Consider the following 23,756-nt stretch of genomic DNA (forward strand, 5'->3'; position numbering starts at 1 on the left):
TTGATGCACTACTGGAGATCACTGATGTGTTCACCAAACCAGGTCTCAGAGATACAGATAATATCTACTGAAGACTGATCAAAAATGTATCTAACATTATCCATTTTATCAGCGCTCAGGCTGCGTGTATTAAAATGAACCACGTTAAGACCATTCGACTGCTTGCATAGTATGTCTAACATACCAGATGATTTGGACAAATACATGTTAAATGATTACCAGAATGTGCCCAAGGAAAGAACAAACAAAAACAAGAATAATAAACAATAGCATGTGCAATAATGTATATTTGCCTAAAACTACATATAAAATTATAGGAAGAATAATTGCACGACAAGAACAAAAAACATATTAAGAATTTAAATCACAGAAAAGCAAGTAGAAGAGAACTTTACGATACCAAAAATCCGGCATTTTGTGTAACTCCCAACAAATGAAGAGAGTAGAAGGAGAGAATAAAAGTGTAAAAATTGAGGAAGAAGGAAACTTACAAAAATATACTAACATTAAAAAGTAATCATTATAAACATACATAAACATAAACATTGAACTAACAATTTTAATGCCGTGCCGACAATTTCGTCAATGCTTCTCTTTTCACTCACTCGAATCGCCGCTTCCCCGTCTCTTCCGAACGACCACGTGATCACGTATTGAGAAACAATAAAATTTTTGAGAATGGTTGTGGCACCGCCCCTTTTATGACTAAGCAATATTCTATGTTTCGGGAGCCATAACTCGAAGAAAAATTAACATATCGTAATGAAATTGTGTACACATATTTTCCTTATAGCAGAAAATATTTCTAGTAAAAATGGACGGGATGGGCTAAAGACCATGGCAATTTAGATATAAAACAAGTTTAAAAGGGTCGTAGACTAGAATAATAAGCTATAACTTAGCAAAAAATAGTTGTGAATCAATAATATTTCACTTAACAAGTTTTTAGAGGAAATGGTGTGACATTTTTTTTTAAACGGGCGGTGCCACGTGTTATACAGAAAAGTAATTTATCTGAAATGAAATGCACAATTGAAGCTCACGCTGAGTATATAATGTTCGGTTACACCCGAACTTATACACCTTTACTTGTTTTTTTTTAATTTACTAAAAGTTGGGGAGAATTCTAGTTCTATGCAATGATAAAGTGAAACAAATTTGCATTTTTTTATATGAAATTCTTAATTTCATTTTATGAGTGCATAAAATGTGAATTGGCCTCCAAGGTGTTAAAAGTGTGTTTTGACTTTGTTTATATTGTTGTTTGCTCTGTTTAGGTTAACTTCTCAGATTATCCCAAGGGAGTTCATAGCGAATTTCTAACCATTGTAACGCTATCAACAAATCCACCGCAAATATGCCATGGCGTTGGTATTAGCATTGAAGAATCACAAAATGATGCCGCTAGAAATGCATTGAAGATCCTTAGTGAGCTGGGTTTAAATAATGCTGCAAAATAAAATAAGTTACTTGAGAATTTGAACATGATTACTATAAATAAGATAAATGAAATAAATTTAGCGCAACCAAATCTATATAAAATATTGAACAACATTTAACAAACAGCACTTTAGTCGCTGTATATACATACTATTTTGTTGTTATTATTATTTTTTATTGCATTCAATGAAATCTATGCAAAATTTAATTTTTGAAAAGTTAAATGTATTGTAAATTAAAAATATGTAAGATATGTGCAACATAAAATGTTATTATAAATTTTGCAAATATGTAAACTGAAATTATTAACAAAATACATTTGCTCAATTTATTAAAGTTATAAATTTATTTATTTATTTTTATGCATTCATTTGCTTACATATTTTGTTGTTTTTTTCGTTTTGCTGTTGAGCCTTATTATAATATACATACCGACCTATTGCAAAACGGCTTTGAATAACATCAACGATATGTATTATTATTTATTTTTGTAAATTAGCGATGTTATTTATCTTGTCATAACAAAAATTTCTTGCATTACATAAAAAAGTCAGCGCAGTAACAATTTAATGCTGTCTAATAAATTTATAAATAATAAACAATAATATTCTAAAGACACTGTAAGTAGTGTTTCTGAAATTTGGTTTGAACTACTAAGGCAATTTTACTGAAGAGGAAAAATTGCAGTAAAAATATACATATTACCAATGAGAATGGGCCGAGTGCATGGTGGAATAACCAGGTGAAGTAAGCCGTCAATTGTCTCGCTCTAAATTCTTCTTTGTTCTGTCATTCGGCTATCTGAAAAAATTGCACCAATTTTGCCTCCGAAAAGTGTTGTTTTTTGCATTTTTCAGGAGTAAAATATGGTAGTTTTAGTACTTTTTTCACATAAACTAGTAGGTGAATATCGATGGACCTTTACTGGATTTAATTACAGATATTCATCATTTGAGTTTCTTTTGTGTTGGCTTTCATAAGTAAGGCCGTGCTTAACTATTATGTTCATATTGTTGATGTTTTTATTATAATATAATGACCCGGTCTATGCTTATGACTAAAAAAAAATTGTTCCACTTTTTTTTTCTGGTTTCGATAGTTTTTGAGACGCTCTTTCACGTGGTGAAAACTAGAAAGTCCTAACTTGCTTAGAAGTGTACTAAAAATGTAGAGAAAGAAGAGCGCAAATGAAAGATGATGAATCCTTTGGTTCCTTCGATGCCACTTTGGTGAAGCATCCTCAGATTTTTGTGATAGCATTTTTTTCGATGGCAATGGAGCCAAAATATCGGTCAGAAACTGGTTTGTAATTTGCCTTTTGGGCATGACTATTCATAATGCAAAAGAAAAACTACTAAGAAAGTGAAGAAATGCATTGTTTATCTTTAACATTTTTCTTTTTAACATGTATCTCGCAATTTCTTTTTTGAGTTATAAGACCCCTTTTCATAGGCCGGGTCACATATATAAATTGAAACGGGTCTTTGTTAAAACAAACTATTTTTGTATTCACGTCATATCCAACAAGGATTTTCCCCTGTGCAGCGCTACTGAAGACTTTCGAGAAATGTTTTGTCATTCCTGCATAAACAACACCAAAACTGTCGTTATACAACTTATTTATGTAAACACTTCGCTAAAATAATGGATTTCTAAATATAGTTACAAAAAATAAAAATTGTAACTCATTGTTGTTGCGACAAAAATTAGACCACTAAGATAAGAGGAATGTTACAGTTATGGATTGTAATTTAGAATATATGCATCCGGCTCGATCGGATCAGCATCTTCTGCTCCTAGGCCGACTGCCGCGGGGCTAGTATATCTCCTGGCATATTTTAGTAATTAGTAACTTGGTAACATTAGTAATACAAAATGAATGCAACTGTCAGGAGTTTTTAGGGGATCTTCTGGTCATGTTTGTATAAACATATGCCATGTTTTAGTTCCGACTCTCAACGACAAATCAACAAGGCAAGATGACAATATCAATGCATTTTTAGCGATGGGAACACAATTAAATGTATTCACTTCCAAGTGGGACTGTAAAACTTTTCATCAAACCCGAAGACCATTTAAGTGCGCAAAGTTACTACAGTTCAACTAAATAATGGATAACACCTCTCCCTTTTATGTCCGGTTTTTCGATGAAAGTTTCAACTGCAGTTGAAGTTGAGGTCAGTTTACTTTAGACACATTCATTGAATTTTACGGCTCATCACTGTTTAAGTTTTTTTGTTTTTATTCGATGCCAAAACTAATGTAAACTCGCACTGGTCCTGTGAATCCCTTCTGCATTGGCGTTAGGTGACACTCATATGCTGAAAAAACGGTTTCTGTAATGGCTTTCGTAGCCAGGTATTTATTTTTCTGCTCCTATTTTTTCAAAGTGGGTAAAAAATTTACCCTCTCCTGACTGTTTCAGATAGCGTACATCTTCTGTCTATTTTTATTTACTTCACCTGGTGATTCCATCAAGGGCCGAGTGAATAAAAAGATAAGCATTTGCTTTTTATAGTTTTGACTTAAATTCGATTTTTTTCCATACAAATTGATGTCAAACATCACAAATATTGAAGAAAAAACTTTTGCTTCTTTTTCATTCACACGACCCAATATGACAAAAATTCAATCATTCTTTTTATTAGTAAAATATTTTTACTGCAATTTGTAAGTACTTTTTTAGCAAGTAAAATCAAATTTCATTCTCTGTAAAGTTTTATGAGTATTGTACTGCTTCGCGCAATGAACTAAAATCGTACTGCACTATGATTATTTTCTGCGATTTAATACGTTGTTAAAATTTATACATGAAAGCTTAACGAAATGCAGCTTAAACTTTACTGCACGCATAATAAATTGTGAAAAACAATTTTTGTTTTTTTTTTTTTTTTTGTTAATAAGTGTTGTTGAACTATTAGTTTTTGAATTTATCATATATACACTTATTGTTCTCTTTACACCAGTAAACAAATGAAAGGTGTGAGAGCATATGAATATTAAAAATATATGAGAAAAAAATATGTTGGATTAAAAAAAAAAAAAAAATACATCGTTTATAAACAAAAATATAATTCCCAAATTCATAAAATATAAAACACGTGTGAAGCGCTTAAAAACTGAAAATTTGTTTTTAAATAATATTTTACTAAAAGCACTCACAGCATTTTTTCATTTTTATAAATTTGGGTCAGATTTGTAAAAATAATTTAAATTGTAACATGTGGTCGTATTTTGAATATACAAAATTAAAAATAAATATGAAAATTTTAAATTACTCAAAGAAAACAAAAATATTGTTGTGAACGTAACGCAACCAATGTATGCGAAAAAAGCATTATTTACATAAATTCGTGCACGCATACAAACAGCACGCAAACCCATACAATGAAAATGTGCGTGTTATTTGAAATTTTTAATTTATTTTTAGAAAAATTCAAAATTGAATACGTTAATTTTCCTAATTATTAAATACAAAAAAGTGGCTATTCATCCCGAAATTATATTTGTTTTTTTTCGTTCAGAATAAGGAAAAAGAGAAAAAAGGATAAAAATGTGAAAAATACAAAATGCAAATTTCCGGATGAATAGAGATGGCCAAGACAAAATGAAATCAATGCAGTAGCAACATTTTTAATTAATATGAAGTTATAATGCTATTGCTGTTTGCATTGATATAAGATTACATAAAAAGCTAAAAACAAAAAAGTTTATTAAATATTAAAAAGAAAAGGAAATTTTGATGATGGAACTCGTCGTAATAATGAAAAGTAATACTTTTTAAGTAAAATATTTATATGGAATAAATTAAAAAGCTACGTGACGGTCGTATATTTAATTTATAATCTGCTTATAGGCGTAACTACCATATCGTTAGCTTAACTCACAAAGCCTCTAAACAACAAATTTAAATTTTGCAGGAGAAGCAAACAAAAAGTTTTATTTTTAAATGCATTGTAACCAGACATGGCTTTCAAAAAGTGGCATAACTTCGCTGTTATTGGTTCTAACTCCATGAAATGTTTACAGGGGGGAATTTTAATAAACATATAACCCAAAACTTGTGGCAAACGGAGTTTCGAAAAATCTGCTGGTTAGAGCCTTTGTGAGTTAAGCTTACCATATACAAATTGGTATTTTATACTGTTTTGTGACAGAATTTGTCGTAAGTAAAAGTTATGATAATAACGGTTAATGCCATCATTACCATGGAGCTTAGTATTAGTGCGCCACCAACACCCGTGCATACCAACGAAACGACAAATTCAAATTCACTTACATAAGTACATTAATTAATAAAATAATGTATTCATTAACCAAACCACAAACAACAAACATTAACTAGTCATAGCACAGGCCTGCGAAACAATATATTTTTGGGTTTTAAAAACCAATACAAATTTCCTTGCGATGAAAACAGGTGTGATCCAGTACCTAACCCCAGCGGGTTAGGGGTCAGAATATTCCCGCGGTAGGTATGCCTGTCGTAAGAGGCGACTAAAATACCAGATTCAAGGGGCTGTGTAGCGCAACCCTTCAGGTTGCCAGCGCAATATATAGCTTCTCGAAACCCAATTGTCAACCTCACCTATCCGCGAATCCTGTTTGACTAACAGACGAGGCTCTGGCGACTCCAAGCTCCTCATGAAACTTGGGGTGGGGAGGGAGGGGATGGACTGAAGGTTTAATGTGGCCACATAAATCGTTCCCGAGATGATCGGGCTAGCACCTAATGGTGCTGTGGTACCGGAGCGTACCGGATCTGTATCCGGCAAAGGACCATTACATCGATAGCAATCCCCAAAGCCTTCGGGGAGCAACCTTATCGCTACAACAACAACAACATCCAGTACTTCGGTTATTTACCAGGTTTTTAATTTAGCATATGCATGTGCTCAGGACCAGAATTTATTTCATAAAATTTTTTGCAATATTTAGCCTTAAACTGAGAATTAGGCAACTGGAGTTAATTTTGAGCTTAGTATTGATGACGAAATTTGAAAAAAAAAATTTTTTTTTTAAATTTCAACGAAATATGAACTAGAATTAGAGTTTTTAGGGGCTACAATTGCAAGTTAACCAATTTTAGTATTTTTCAAAGTGTTCGAACATTAATTTCAAACGTTTCGAACAATAAAAATGAAAAAATTGATGAGTGTTAGTTTAAAAGTGACTACCGAGACGTAATTTTTGATTAGAAGTGTAATTTCGAAAGTTTCGAACATTCAAAAAAAGTTGTCTGCGAACATTCAGTTCTATTTTGTTTGCTGTGCTGGCACAAAAACAATTACTATTTTAATTTGAAGCAAATTTAATGAAAATAATCTTTCCGTTTTTCGAAATTAGGCTCCGAAACCTTCCTATGGACTCTCGAAGCTTGAGATTGAACCTTTAGTAATTTTATTTTAAGTGAAATTCGCCTCCTTTCCTCGTTTTAATGACACACTTCAGCAATTCACAAGAGTAACATATTCATTGTAAAGTTTCAAGTTGTTTCCATGGTATAACAAAAAATTTGATAGAAACATATACGACGAATTGGAGACCTTGTTAACGCACAACTAGTTTTTCTTTGCAGGTTTATGCAACAAGATCTTATTCTGTATCGCGGTGTATGCGATTTCACAACATTTGGGTCTTATTACCTCATGTGTATCAATATAAGGTGAGGCCCAACGGGTTCGAATGTCGGATCCCCCAAAGAATTATAGATAAGAATAAATCAAGTTTAGAACAAGAGAAGAAAATTTTTTTTATTTCACTAAATCACACAGCAAGAATTCGCCCCTTGCCCAAATTTTTAAGTAATTAATTAATAAAAATACTTATACACCAATTCAAGCTTGAAACTACGAAAATCCATATGTGACCTGGAACCACTAAACGACCCTATTGTGCGAAAACACCGTTCTAGACTTTTTGAGTGATTCTTATAGGAAATTCAACGCTCTTTCCAATGGAAGAAACCGCAGTTTTCTATCTTTCACAAATCGCATTTAAAGCCAAATTGGACTACAAATACGATTTTTTGAAATATTTCGATCCATGCGCCACCTATCGGATTTTTTTTCTATAAGGCATTGTCATCGGGGTCTGAACTAGTTCCAAGTTTCAAGCTTGAAGCTTATCGGGATGTTAATTAAATTTTAATTAAAAAATTCGTTCACAACGCCCAGCCGCTACATAGAGTCAAGCTAAACATAAACTTTAAACGCGTTTTTCTCGAAAACTTGTTTTCGCACAATAGGGTCGTTTCATGATTCCAGGTCACATATATATATATTTTAGAAGCTAACTTCGAAAAAGGGTTCCTTCCAGAGAAATTGGTTTGGTCCAATACCTGGCTGGGTAGTACAGTGTTATTTGTTCAAATCTGGATCTTTATTCTAAATCCGTAATCGCTTTAAATGTACAAAATGTGTCTACCCTTGCCTAGGTACATTAGAGTATTTCACTGAAAAATATTTTGCTGTTTCAAAATATAAAGATTTCGATAGCTCAAAAAATCGTGTTCTAAATTCGAATGTTGTCTCAAAATAAAATAAGTAATACAGATAACGGAAGAATGTTCCTGAAAAATATACAAATTTTTAGGACGTAAATTGAAAAATTTCGAAAAAATGTTAAAAATTTAGTTCCCGGATGACACCGCAAAATTTTAAATCGGAGATTTTGCTGACTTCATTTATGTTTTCTTATCACAGTTTTGTGCTATATATATATATATATATAAGTGAATTTTAGAAACTATATCCTTACAGGCCTGTGCTCTGAAATGTATATTCAATCTTCAAGAGCATTTCTCAATACTAATTAATATTATAAAAAAAGTTACGCTATAGGTAATTTATAAATGGAATGACATTAGTTAAACATTATTTTTTCCTCATACACGCAATAAGTACTTAAATATGGCATCGGTTTTCAAACAATGAATTGTTGACAATTTCACTGAGGCGAATGTTCAAACGTTTTTTCGCCGCTTGAAACTGTCGACTGAACGGTGTGTACTTAGAGTGCTGTAAGGTACTGTATTTTTTACTGCATAATATATGTTATTGGTTTCTTTAGTTTTTTTTTGCAACTGTGCCTGGACAATTCATAATAAATTCCGTGCACTCATATTTCACAGTACATGGCAGTTTGTTGTATTATAACTTAATTGTTATTTGATTACAATACTGGGGGCCAAACGAATTTTCATACATTTGAAATAATTTGTGTATGAGGTTTTTATTCATTTTATCACTACACAGAACGTGAATTGGAGCCCAGTTCTCTTTTTCTTTATACCTTGTGTTGTTCCGATACCGAAGTACCGAATATTTTTCGTATTCGATTACTTTGTACAACTACTTTCTTAGGCATCGAGTACGAGGGCACAGTATCGAGGTACTGGGTACTCAAGTCAGATAACGTCTCCTGTAGTTTTGTAAATTTTGCAGCTTTCGCCGAATTGTTATTAAAAATTTTTCTATATTTGTCTTTTTTGAGTTGTCATATAAAAATGTTTAAAAAATAATATTGCATTTCGCTTATAAATAATAAAAAATCAGCGACTTTGGGCATGGGTCAACTATATAGTTGGCTCAAGGCGAATTCAGTTCCAGGTGGTGTTATCCCATCAGCTGATTGCTTCTTCTTGATAATTTTCCATACAAAGCCTTGTACAACAAAATGTCAGTTAATCGAAATCTATGAAAATTTTCTTTTGACTTGACATTCTTCTGCACGACAATTTGATCGAATTTGCTTTGCCACCACCTGTTATAGATTCGCCTTGCATGTTGCAGTACGAGGCGTTGTATGGAAAATTATCAAGAAGAAGCAATCACCTGTTGGGATAACAACACCTGGTACTGAATTCGCCTTGACAGCAACATACCTTTGTTCAGTTTGTCAAAATCTGCGTGTTGGTGTTAGGCAAATGAAATGAACAGAATACATCCCACTTTGCAATTCTTGTGTGTTGCGGAAAAATTATGCGCTAAATTAGATGGATTTAATAAAAAAAATAACTTAAAAAGCTGTGAAATTATTTTTTAATAAAAAATTTACCACCCCGGCAGTAAATAATTGTCAATTTGTTGGTTACATTTGCGTTTGCCATCTCCCTTTGACAATCCCTTTACCAGTGATATGAAAAAAAATTAAATCAGCTGATGGGATGAGCCAGCCATATAGAGACATGATTTTGAAAATATTGAGTTCCGCTCAAACAAAAAAATCAAAGTCTACTTTAGAAAATTAAATCGGCAACAAAAACAACGCTCACATGAAATTTAAAGTAAAAGTAGGAAATGTAGCGTATTTGTGCAGTTTTAGGAGCGACTTAATTTTTTTGTTGTTGGGGTATTCAAAGCCCCGTATTTAGAACTAAGATTCTCGTTCCTTTTATATGAGTACAGGTATCGAGTACAATTTGTTGTCGGAGCAACAAAAAAAATGTTTTCTTTTTTGTTGATACCATGAACGATTTTGCGAGTTTGAGACCATTTTCCTAAATAAACTTGCTCAAAAAATGCTCCAACGTTGAAATATCAAAAATCGAAATTTAAAAAAATAAAATTTTTTTTTATATCTAGAAAATTTTAATATTTTTGTTTATAATGCTATGATGCAATAAAACCAGGCAAGTGAAGTCAGTAGTACAAAAACAAAAATTTGACGCCCTTCATAATCCGGTCATGAATTTTAAAGTTGTAGGGAGAGATAATGTTTGGTACTATTTTGCTCCTTTTTTACTACTTCAGTAAAAGAGGAAAGGTAGAGATGGTCGCGCTTGGAACCGGAACGTACTGGATCTGCATCCGGCAAAGGACCATCAACATCGATAACACTCCCCAAGTCCGTCGGTGTGTGTCGTTATCGCTACAACAACAACAGAGAAAGTTGGCGTGAAGTCGGAAAAGTAAACGGAACAATATGAATAGGAAGAGCAACAGTAATAATAAGGGTTATGAATTAAAAATAAGTAAAATATAAGGTTCACAGGAAAAGGAATAATATTGGCATAAGACCAAGAGTAACTGTAAGGGTTAGACTTTGATAAGAGCAAGAGCAGGAACAGTAAAAGGAAAACAGGAAGGTTCACGGAAGAATGAAAGCGATAGGGAAATTGAGTGAGCCGAATAAGGGGAGTTGCACACGAGACGTAGCTTCATAGGCGCGTACTAGACGCTGCATACGAAATCTGTACGATTTGATGTCGAACACATGTATTTGAATGGAGAGCTGCACACGAGGCGTCGGCTACACGCAAGCTACAAAGCATGAAAACTTTATGCAGCTTAGCGGACAGCAATCCTGGTCGCTGGCGTACGTACGCCTGGAGAAGAGGAAAAACAAGAACTTTGTTTACATCTTATGTATGCAAATTTCTGTAATAAAAGCTTGATTAGACATTGTTGAAGTGGCTAAATGGCCTGTAAAGTGTTCCAAACTTGTAATCCCTTTTTTCCACTTATCCGCGGTGTTGTCAGGTTGATTTTTATAATTTTTAAATAGGCGGGGAAGGTCACTACTTTTCCTACTTATTTCCTTTTGGTTACAAATATAGCCTAAAAAAGTTAATCTTTTTTTTTTTTTTTCAATACATTTTTGCTTTTCGAAGCAACTCTTGAAATCAGCTTCCCCTTCAAATCATGGTTCGTAAAGGGAACGTAGCTACATGACATATCTTGTACGCGTGTATGACACTAAGCCTCGGTGTGCATCTTCCTTAAGGTAAACTGGAAAAACTCCGAGGGGAAAAGAACGAGATCCTAAGGCCGAAGATGTTTCATGTTTTTTTAAATGTTTCCAAAGTTAGCCACAACAGTTTAAAATAAAGATCTTATAAGTCATAGACTTCTTTTTTCAATTAGGTAAATCTACATGGTCTGATCTTTTGAAGCACCAATGAGCCTACCTCCTAACGCTTGGTGTTTACATAGGTAAATGTTGGGTCTCGGGACCGTATACCGTCAATTCCGAGTCTTCGCATTACAAGCCTACCAGATACTCATTCGTAACTTCATGATGATGTTACAGATCGTCAGGAATCACATTGACATCAACCGTCTGATTACTCATTCATTAGTTGTATTCAATGTGATATTTACTCTGAAGATCCCTCCATTCAGTTCCGTTGACCAAAACTTTGTCATTTCCGCTCAGAAGCTCTGGTGCAATGAATAATGACCGCGGAATGAAAGCCTGAAAAATTGAAGCAATTCCCGCCGGCCTTATTTCATATACAGGCGATATCTTCCTGTACGTTCATTTATATCTGAGAATGGCATAAACGTAGTACTTTTTTATAATACCGAAAAATTCAATATTGCAAAAAAGAACAGGAAGCAAACTCATTAAGTTGTGGAGGCGAGTATTGTCAATACGACTGCATTTTGTAATATTGACTTCACCTGTGTGGTTTTATTGCATCATATACAACCCTAACGGAATAAAACTGTTGATGGCATTTTTTGAAAATATTAAATTTGTTTGCTTTATTATGAATTGTCCCAAATGGCGCTTTTATTAGTATTAAGTATTAATTGTAGAAAGTTTGTTTTTCTTAAAGCATTTTATTGACACTTCAGAAAATTTACTTAAATTTTTTTTTTTAAATTATTGTATCTCTTTTTTCAAAATTTATTCTTAATTAAATTATGAAGTTTAAACTACATACCTACGTATAAAAAATTTAAAATTAACATACATATTTCAAACTATATTAATGTAAATGCACAGTTTTTGAGAATATTAAATAGAAATACTTAAACAAAATATTCATGTTCAATTGATAAGAAAATATTTATGAATATTTCTCATTACCTAGGTTAGAAGTAAAATATCTCTACAATATTCGTGTTATGTAATTGCCAATTGAAACCAGTCAATAACATGAACTGCAAAAAACTGTGCATAAATTACGTTAATTAAAGAAGTGTGGATTGTACTGTTATTAAGAAAATCTATAAAAATACAAAAAAAAAAAAATTAAATACCAAGGAGAGAGGTTAAAAAAGCTTTTTAAGCCACTGTCCTTTCCTTGAAATACATAAAAAATTTAACATATTTAAAATACTTTATAACTTGAAATTCGCTAAAGAATATCATTTTATTAGGAATTTCAAATTGAATATATTTTTTATGAGTTTCTTTTTAATCATTAAATAATACAATTAATTGAACGAATTAACCCGCAGAATGGTGATAATTCATACTAAAAAACTCGAAATAAAAATTGCAAAATCCACACAAAGAAATAAAATGTGAGTATTATAAAGAAATAAAAAATATATATTATTCTTAATTGTATCAATAGTGTGGCGAGTTATTATTTGAATAAAAAGAAATACACAAATAAATAAAAAGTTACCAAAACCTGAAACCTTGTTTTAATTAATTTGAAACATTTTTAGTATAGTTCATGTTTTCATATTACTAACTTAATTGGCGATAAAGGGCCAATTAATGGTGACTTATAACCATAAAACCGTATCCACATAAAACAGCTGATTGAACCTACCCTATGGAAATCAATGTAATCGATTAAGGGTGCCTTATCATAACGCTAACGCCATAACCATACCATAGCCAACCAATTAATTGGTTTTTGGTTTCTCGCCATATCCATAACCTGAAAATATTTGAGTTGGTGAATTTAATAACTTTTTTTAGATTTTATTCATTGTTTTGGATACGTTATGACTAAGAGAATTATTTTTTGTGGAATATGTTTGTAATTTTTTGCGTTTTCTTCATATTTATGAAATTTTCACGATTTTTAGGTTAAGGCACCATTAATCGATCACATTGAAGGTGGTTATGGATATGGGTATGGTTACGACTATGGCTTTAGGGTTAAGGAAGTTTAATTGGCCTTTAGCCGTTTAAACGATTATGACCGTTGAACAAGGCGCGCTATTGTTTCTTTGCTGGATTAACTGGCGCCAGTTGGTCACACCACATGGCGGCCACCGTGGTGTGAGGGTAGCCTGCTACGCCTGCCACACCGTATGCCCTGGGTTCACACCCCGGGCAAAGCAACATCAAAATTTTAGAAATAAGGTTTTTCAATTAGAAGAAAATTTTTCTAATCAGGGTCGCCCCTCGGCAGTGTTTGGCAAGCGCTCCGATCGTATATCTGTCATGAAAAGCTTCTTATTGAAAACTCAACTGCGTTGCAGATGCCGTTCGGTGTCGGCATAAAACAACTAGGTCCCGTCCCACAAATTTGTAGGGAAAATCAAGACAAGCACGACGCAAATTGGAAGAGAAACTCGGCTTTAGATCTCTTCGGAGGTTATCGCGCCTTACATTTATTTATTTTTTTATTTTTAATTGGTCACACCATGTTTTCATATGATTTGTTCAAAATGCTTTATTGTCACAATAACACTTTTAGCGCTCGGTAGGGTATTGGACCAAACCAAACCAGAAGCATAAGAGCTATTTCCCCATGTATCGAAGTTAGCCTCGAAAACATACATATTGGCTTCGAAGTTTGAAAAATGCAGTAATTACGAAAAAAGGGGAAATAATTTTTAGCTAACGAGCCACGCCTTTTCAAAAATATTGGCTTAGTACTTACTACATATTGAAGTTTCTTCGATTTTTATTATTAATTAATATTGCAAGTATATTTTATTACATATAATGTGCTTATTTTTTGTTAATAAATAGAATATTATTTGCAACATTAGCCGTATTGATTTACAGAATGCCTTATAACTAGTAATAATTTTATTGGTATATAAACTAATATTAGTACACATGGCTAACATATACATTCAATGTAAAGCAAATGATTAAAGCATTTCTGGTAAAATCATCTTCGTACAAATAGAGCAAAGCAAAAATATAATTTATCGGCGTATTCTATGTAAGGCAATTATAACAGCAAACGTCTGCAACGTTTTGATAACATCGACCCTAATGTATTCTTTCATCGTACTGAGGCAATCATTTATTTCTGCTGAATAAAGGCACTTATCTACGTTGAAAGCATTTCATAAGCAAACTACATTTTTTTTTAACTTGTGTTTCGGATTTTAATAAAGACGTGAAACAATTTTTGGATTAAGCGGATATATTGCTTTAATCTATTGCTGAATTTTGCATCTCATAATCTGTGATGATAACTAAAACCAATGGCCGTTCGCCCTGGGCATCCTCGGAGCTTGTTGCAAAATCCATATTTCCATCCGATGCTATGGCTGTAGCCGTCGACGCAGATTTTTGATTACTATTCAAAAGTTCAGAATCAACGCTAATGCCACCACTAGAACACATTGAATTTGTGGAATGTGTTGATAAACTATCGCCAGTAAAGGGCGGTGTATCCATAAATAATTCAATCGGCATATGTTGCTCGATAACATTGATTATGCTATTATTTAATTGCAAATCTGATATATCAGTGTTTGCCACGGTTTCATTTAATTCTTGTTGGTGCAGTGTAGCACGCTCGAATTTTGTTTGTTTGCTGTTTGCCGAAATTTCATGTTGTTTGTCACAGATAAGATCGCTATTGGCATCCTCAGGTTTAACTTTGACAATTTTTAAAGCATTGCCTTCTCTTATACGAAGTTCATTAGTTTTTCTTAAATCTAACTCGCTGTCATTTGAAATTTGTTTCCCTTGCTGTATTTTTCGCATGCCTGCACCTACAACTAAATCCTTATGTTATTTGCCAGACAACATTGGTTGATCTGTTAACATGGAAATTGTACAACCAGAGTTAATGTGATCCATAACTTGCTCTTTCAGTTGTGCCACATGGTCTTTCAATGTTTTAACCACTGCACCAAGTTCCGAATTTTCACCTTTCAGTATTTTAACCTTATCTTCTAGTTTTGATATGCGTTCGAGTTTACGTTTTCGACATTTTGACGCTGCTACGCGATTACGTTGTCTTTTACGCTCTAGCTTGATTTTTTCTTGTGTTTCCATATCGATAGGGCTAAGTGCTGCCGGAGATGCAGGGTTTTGGGGCTCATCTTTTATCGCGACTGGGAAGGTTTCTATATTATTAAAAGACAAAAAAAGGTTTGATATTAACATTTATAGGTATTAAGAAAAAAAAAATTTTTAGACGTTATAAAATAAAATTGAAGGTATTTTCACAGTCCAGACAAGAAGAATCTGGCAAGTAGACAAAAATGGCCATGATTTAAAGTCTAAAAAGCATAGGAATGTGGAGAAAATTAGTAGGCTTTTTTCTTGTATCAGTGCTTCGCTGAGCTTCATTGGATTTGAGATTCAGCTTGACTGATCTAATATTTCTGAACATGCCGCAGAGCGTATGGAAGGAGATGATTAGTGCCAATTAATGATTGTCACCGAAGTGTACATATTGGTAGCACGAATTCAGTTCCAATTGGGTGATTGTTGAATGGAGCTGGGACGGTGATCGGATGGACGATACATTTTTCATTGTGAAAGTGGTTATATGTTTGTATTTGTAATGAAAACAGTCTGGCTCCATTTAATAGCCCGCTCAAGTATTATAAGTAAAAAATCCTACCTAAATTGGTGTAGGTAAAAGAGCCCCCACTAAGGCCAGTACCAACAACTGGAACAGTAGTCGTATTTGTTACATCAGCAGTCGTGACGACAATTGCACTACTGTTGTTGGTTATTTGTGCTGCCTGAGACTTCTTGCTTTGATGCAAGTTACTTAGTGCCTCTTCAAAACCTTTAACGTATGCTTCCTGTTCCGAGGTAACCTGTAATATTTAAAAATGTGTATTTATTAAAAGCGGTGTATATAATCACATTCATATCTACTTACAGTACTCGCCTTGCTTGGGAATATTACACCAGGCTGTGGTGTTGGCATAACATTGCTCAGCAACATTTTCTCAATATCTGGTGTATTAATAGTTTTCAAACTCTCCAAATTTGGCGAATCGATGGTGAGTGGGGATGGTCCCACTAGACGTTGCTTTTTAGCCGCCACTTTGTCTAGATCTAACGATACTGGTCGCTTATTTGCACCGCCAATAGTGGAGTTGGAGTTGTTGATTGAAGTAAGGTTTGGTGTTTGGAAGGTTAAATTAAGATCATTGGCTTCCGTTTTGGGTAAAACCGTTATTGTTGGTATTGCATTGGCAACCGTGGCCGCGGAATTGGTAGTTGTAGTTGCACTGATGGTAGTTTTCATAGTATTTGAATTCCTTACGCTATAGCCACAAAAACGGATGACTCCACGTGCGCGTTTGCTTTACAAGAATTATGACGGCGGCCTTGGGAACTGTTGCTGCCGTCAATTGTTTTTGTTTATTTGGGTTTTTTTAGTTTTCGCCGTTCACTTTTACGTTGCGATTTTATCTTGGATGACTCATCGACACAATGACGTCTTGCTACACTTCCCCGCTTTCCGTAAATTTAATTGAAAAGTGTTCCTTTGTTTGGAAGTGTAATTATTATTATCCATGAAACTCACTTTCCTATCATTTAAACTTGATATTAATATTTAGAAAATAGCGTTTTTTATTCATTTAATGTTTTGACCATGGATTTATCCAGTGTGGTAAGTCAAACTTCTCCGCTTTATATTGAAGTCACCACTTCCGGGTTTTGGACAAAAACTTAAGGTATAATTACAAACGTGCTCTTGCTTACTGTTTTGTTACTTTTTACCGATTGATAAACATTTATTTTAAAATATACATACAAATGGCGGATTAATTTGACGAGCCAAATCACTTGAAAAAATTAGCGAAATTATTCAGCGAATTCGCCTTGGTTTGCCTATTTATTGGCCAGGGTTGATTTTGTTGATTGATACCATGGTTCAACTATACATAATTATTACGTTCCATTGGTGCGTGAACCAGATACGGATAGAAATTTAACATGCAAATGCAACAACAACGTAAGTAAGTATGATCCTCATATTTATCTGGTTCAATTTCTGATCCGTATAGCAGTTCCGTTCGTTTCGTTTTCTGAAGTAGATTTTTTGACAGCTAACCACTTTTGAGTTGGTAGCACTCATGGCTCAACTATATGGTTGGCTCATCTCTACAGCAGGAACATACCTTTGTTCGCATTGCGAAAATCAGCGGTTGGTGTTAGACGAATGGAATGGAATGATAACATAAAACTTCGGTTGGCTCACCTCTACAGCAACAACATACCTTTGTTCGCATTGCCAAAACCAGCGCGTTGGTGTTAGACGAATGGAATGGAATGAAAACATAAAACTTCGCAGCATTTGTATGTAGTATGAAAATGTTGTAAATTCTTTGGTTTCATTTTACGTTTGCCATCTCCTTCTGACAATCCCTACTTCAGGGAAATGGAAAAAATATAATCAGCTGGTGAGATGAGCCAACCATATAGTTGAGCCGTTGTAGCACTGAACTAAATATGTGGACATTTGTGTATACATAAAATATTTCGCCATATTTAAAAGCAAAAACACTTAAAGAGTAAACAACTTGAAGATGATGTAAGGAAAATAAATAGTTTTCTTACGTGCGAAACTATTTAAATGTTAATAATTCTATCAGTACCTTAAAATTTTGTGTACGTTTCTTCTTATTTTCAACAACACATATGTTTTATATTAATGCTGCCAGCTCTCATAAAGTTGATCCAGATCGTTCCAATGATATTTGAGCCAGAGCCAGAGCTCGATAAACCAATGGAACGGCCCTAATGTACATAATTGAACCTTGATTGATAACTTCTGTTAAAACTTCTGAAATTTTGGTACGTTTTTGGTTGACTTGAAAACTTGATTAAAGCTCTCAGCTGTGTATGTCATGTTCGGTTACACCCATGGTTCAATTATGTACAGGTTGACTCATCTCATCAGCTGATTTTATTTATGTCAATGCATGGTCGAAGGGATTGTCAAAAGGAGATGGCAAACTCAAAATGAAACCAACACATTGGCAACATTTTCCTTACACATACAAAAACTGCTAAGTTTTATGTTTCCATTCCCTACCATTCGCACCAACACCAATACACAGATTTTGACAATTTGAACAGACATATTTTGTTGCTTTACAGATGAGACAACCTGTATATAGTTGAACCATGGTTACACCCGAACTTAAGGCCCAATTAATGGTGACTTATAACTATAACCAGATAAAACAGCTGATCGAAACTACCTTATGGAAATCAATGTAATCGATTAATGGTGCCATACCATAATGGTAACGCAATAACCATACCACAGCCAAGTAATTGGTTTTTGGTTTCTCGCTATATCCATTACCTAAAAATATTTGAGTTGGTGAATTTAATACATTTTTGTAGATTTTATTCAATGTTTTGGATACGTGATGACTAAGAGACTTATTTTTTATGGAATATGTTTGTAATTTTTTTCGTTTTCTTCACTTTTATGAAATTTTCACGATTTTTAGGTTAAGGCACAATTAATCGATCATATTCGAGATGGTTATGAATATGGTTATGACTTGGCGTTAGGGTTAAGGAAGTTTAATTAGCCTCTTAGCCTTCTCTAAGTTTGGTTTGCATAGCTCGCTGCTACATATATTTGTGATCGCCGCTATTAAAAATGTTTCCTTCCTCCTATTCTACTTAACATTTTGTATACCTTCCATATAATTGAAAGGATATATTGAGTTTTTCATGAATCTTAAAATAGTAAGTCCTCAAAGGAGAAGAGATAGGCCCACCAATAATTATACCGAAATGATCTGGATGACAACCGTGAGTTGATTTAGCCATTCGATATATTCACATTAGAAACAAGGAGATGAAAGAAAAGGCAATGGAAAGCAAAGAAAATGTGAAGAAAAAGTAAAGGAAGTTGGAGGGAATTCGGAAAAGCCAAGAGAACAAGAGGAATGTGAATGGAACGAGTGTAAGGGTGGCCTACACAAATGTTTGTTTGGGATGGTCAATCCGAAAGACTCATGAACATCTTCATGATGTTGTTCCGAATCGACAGTCACCTTATTGACGTCAACGATCTGTTGCCACATTCCGTAGTTGTGAACAATGTGGTACTCTGAAGATCCCGTCATTCCATTCCGTTGACCAGAACGTTGTCATTTCCTCTAAGCAGCTTCGTAATTCAGATGCAATGAAATAATTTAGGTAATGCCAGCGGCCTTATTTCATGTAAAAATAATAATAACGGCCGAAAGGAAATACATGCCGCAAGCGTTGTTTTCCCGCACGTTACCTCAAGTTTCAGAAGGGCATTAATGTAGTATTTATTAGACAAGTCAAGAAGCAACACTTTAATTTTTAAGGGCTAGTATTGTCAAATGCTACTTCATTTTGTAATATTGACTTCACATGTCATGTCGATTGAATCTTGGCCTAACTTCAACGAAATTTTCGCTGTCACTTAAGGGCCCACTACTGATACTTAGCATAGACTTGACTTGGCTTGAGAACTGTCACTTACAGTTCTGTTAAATGAACATTGCATGCTACTGATTACTCGAAACTTAGCAACACCTAAAGCCCCCATTACTGATACTTAGCATAGACTTGACTTGACTTGGCGTAAACTTGGCAACTTAGCCACGATTATACTCCACTTGGCGCATAAAATCTAGCATCATAATCAGCGTTGAAATTTATTTTTAAATAAATGTCAATTTGTATGACAAAATGTCAAAATGAAATGGAAACAAACAAATGGCATCTCAAAATGTAAACGTCACTTAGAACTTACATAGAAAATCAAAATTCAACAAACTTCTAAGTCAAGTTAAGTTTTGAGTAATCAGTAACATGCAATGTTCATTTAACAGAACTGTAAGTGACAGTTCGCAAGCCAAGTCAAGTCTATGCTAAGTATCAGTAATGGAGCCTTAACTTGACTTAGAAGTCTGTTGAATTTTGATTTACTATGAAAGTTCAAAGTGATGTTTACATTTTGGGATGCCACTTGTTTGTTTCCATTTCATTTTGACATTTTGTCATACAAATTGACATTTATTTAAAAATAAATTTCAACGCTAATTATGATGCCAGATTGTATGCGCCAAGTGGAGTATAATCATGGCTAAGTTGCCAAGTTTACGCCAAGTCAAGTCAAGTCTATGCTGAGTATCAGTAATGGGGGCTTTATTCCTTCAGCATTTAGCACTGTGTTGATGTAAAATATGGAGGGGGTTCTCCTAGCAATGCCTCTCAAATAGTTTGCTAATATTTTACTCACTTTCCCTCCTTAACTTTTTTATTAATTTTCACTTACTACTTTTAATTATTATAAATGAAAAACTGATTTTGCAAACTACCACTATTTTGACAAAACGTTTCACCATTTTTAATACTTTTGTATAACACTAAGGACGAGTGATTATGTAGTACAAATAATCGATAACTGTGACAGCATCGCATTTTTAACGTTTCTCAAAAAGTTCTCTAATCGAATTCTAACCTAATTCTCTCACCTAGCTTTCGATTAGAGATACACTAGATAACTACATTACAATTTTAATGTAAAATCACAATATTTTTCTAACGTTAGATACCGCGTTTGCTGGGATGGTGATAGCGTGCTCCGCCAAACACACCGAAGGCCTTGGGCCAAAGTCCCGCACAAAGCAACAACAACAACTTGGAAAAAAGTTTTTTTTCCAATTAGATTAGAATTACTTTTAAGCGGGATCACAACCCGGCAGTGGTTTTGCAAACACTCCCAGTGTATTTCTGTCGGAATTAAACATGTATCTAGGACCCGTTTCTTCAACTTGTAAGAAACACAAAAAAGCAGCACAACGCAAAGTGATAGCGAACTTTAGGCTTAAATTTCGTCGGATCAGTTCGATATCCACCCACAACTAATGCCAAAGTAAAACACTATTTTGGTAAAATATCGGCTTTTTAATATATTCATAACGAACAATTGTTACACATATTTTCTTTTAACCATAGATAAATGTATATTGGTATCGTTTATTGATGCCTTAACCTAAAAAATTTAATAACTTCATAAGATAGAATAAGAAACATTTTGAAATAGAGCGTTTTCGAAACAGCAGTTGAGATATGGTTATATTCCACTCAGCAGTCGAAATGGTGATATTTTTTTCTTGTATCATATACAAATAAATTGTTATAACTGTGAGTAAATAAATATTTTTGATTATATGGAAAAAAAAGTGTGACGCATGTAAATGTCTTAAATGTGTATAAATAGATCATGATAATATTAAAATAACTACTAACTCTATTAAGTAAATATGTAAATAAGCCTAGAGAATGCCAGCCCTTACCACCACCTTGTTACACCGCACAAAATTGTCCGTCGGCAACGCCCGGTGCTCCAGAAGCTACAAGGCACACTTCGTCTCAACTTGCAGCACAAATGGTTGTTCTGATGCATGTGAACAATTTCGTTTGTCTACTAGATCCACTATCACAGATTTGAGAAGAGAAGGAATTTGATTATATACAGGTACCGAATCCCATCCATCAACTAGTAGCATTTTGCCCCGTCTTAATCGAGCACGGCAAAGTGGTTTTGCTTCTACTTTATGATTCAGATTAATGACTCCATTCACTTTAACCACAGCTCTGTATATTAATAAATTTTTTTTTTTTGGATCATTATCACAAGGATACTGTATATGCATCGCATTGATTTAATGCTCCTTTCCTGTCTTTATTTCACGTCTACTTTTTACAACAGCTGGATCAAAGTTCTTCAGTTCTGCGTTTATTACGCAATGCGAGACTGTAACCACCACTCTCATACTGACTATGAAACCAGTGAAACGATATTTGGTGGGCGCTATTTATACCTAATTGAGTCGTGTGAAGAAAAAATAACCAAAAACTTTCCATTCAAAATTAATTTGCTAAATAAATAGAACAGCTAAATGAAATAAGCACCGCTTTGACAAAGCATTTTCCTACACGTTTTCAAATTAAAATTTCCTTGCCGTTGTTTGTTTACATATGGGCGATTCCAAATAAGGTCCACCATGAACCGAAAGTCAAAAGTGGTCAGACTTTATTTCTATCACTTGGGATTAAAGATCAAATGTGTGTATGATGTGAAAATTAAATAGTTTATTCTTTCCCCTCATCCTGGACAGAGAAACCTGATTTCAAGAAATGCTTCATCGGTTTTGCGAATTTGGTGAAAATTTAAATTGTTGTATCTGACTTTGCGAAGGCTAATTTTAGTAAACTTAATTAAATTATATCTACAGTGGCTTGGCCCAAATACGGTGTAGCCATTGACATAAATGTTTCTGACCTTTATACCACCATTTACGCTATTTTGGAAATAAACTTACTTAAGCGAAAGCGTGTGTCTACCTTATGATTTTTATTCTGTAGGTCCAAGCTTAACAAACCTCCGCCTATCAACAACTCGGTAAAAACAAATCCGTGCGTCATGCGGATGCAACCCTAACGTCGCCTGAGCGGGCTTTGGAGGGTATTTTTTCGTTGAATTTTATTATTAGCCCGGACTTTGACGTCGTATTCGAAATTCTAGGCATGCAGAGATTAGATCTAAAACTTGAGGTGTGTCTCGCAAAGAATATCTTTTCAATATCATATAGTGTCGCATCCAAAACCGTCTTTAAGCTTATATAGGTACAGCGCCTTGAAAAGGATATTTAAGATTTTGATAACCTACGGCATTGGGTCTTCTTTCATCTTCATTCTCTTATTAAAGGAATGTAAAGTTTCTCCTTAGCTTCGTTAAGTTTTTTACACTCTCACAAGAATTAAAAAACTACTTCTATATCTTGTCGCGTCCGAACCGCATTTTATGGTCTTATATATTATATATATATATTTTATTTTTTTATAGTTGTACTCACCTTTTTTAGCTACCTAAAATTTTTGCTTCAAATATTGTAAAAACCGCTGGTTGAAATGCGTGCGAGCCTCGTGTCCGTTATCCAGGAATTGCCCATGTGTATTTGCATAGCTGAATTTTGTTATTAATTAAACATTTGTACAATGGCTGTATTTTTAATGAAAAGTACAATTAGTAGTACTTAATTAGTATTATCTGTTTGGCGAACTGCTAATATGTACATTTCATCATATAAGTTAACACGCGCCAGTTGCCCTTATTGCCACGTTGCCACGGATGGCCAATACACGTTCCCTAAGTCAGCAAATTATATTTCTCACATGCGGCCACGCATGGCAACCTAACAGCCTAATTTAAGGCCATAGTTAGTGACGGCGGTTAATACGTATGCTATCATTCTCCAGACGCATTGTCTGCATAATTGCATATCACACGGTTGTGAAATCAAGCCAAGTCATACTGCACCTGTGAGAAGCGGCTGGCATGCTTATTCACAAAAGCGGGCTTTAAAGAGGTTACACAACAATTGCAGCGCTGC

General features: G+C 34.0%; 2 protein-coding genes across 2 annotated transcripts in view; one reads left to right on the forward strand and one right to left on the reverse strand.

Moving 5' to 3' along the window:
- stau (double-stranded RNA-binding protein Staufen) overlaps positions 1-12,817 on the forward strand; it is a 54,564-nt gene extending 41,747 nt beyond the window's left edge. Inside the window, exon 8 of the mRNA XM_067776556.1 lies at positions 1,278-12,817. Within this exon, the coding sequence (XP_067632657.1) occupies positions 1,278-1,460 (183 nt within the window). The 3' untranslated portion in view covers positions 1,461-12,817. The remainder of the gene's footprint in view (positions 1-1,277) is intronic.
- A 1,209-nt stretch (positions 12,818-14,026) lies between these two features.
- Jra (Jun-related antigen) lies at positions 14,027-17,196 on the reverse strand. Its single transcript, XM_067776557.1, has 3 exons — positions 16,223-17,196; positions 15,956-16,157; positions 14,027-15,452 (listed from the first exon to the last, which is right to left on the reverse strand). The coding sequence occupies exons 1-3, from the start codon at positions 16,592-16,594 to the stop codon at positions 15,115-15,117; spliced, it is 912 nt and encodes a 303-aa protein (XP_067632658.1). The 5' UTR covers positions 16,595-17,196; the 3' UTR covers positions 14,027-15,114.
- Positions 17,197-23,756: the final 6,560 nt, after the last annotated feature.

Source organism: Eurosta solidaginis, chromosome 3, assembly GCF_040869045.1.
Source record: "Eurosta solidaginis isolate ZX-2024a chromosome 3, ASM4086904v1, whole genome shotgun sequence".
Taxonomy (NCBI): domain Eukaryota; kingdom Metazoa; phylum Arthropoda; class Insecta; order Diptera; family Tephritidae; genus Eurosta; species Eurosta solidaginis.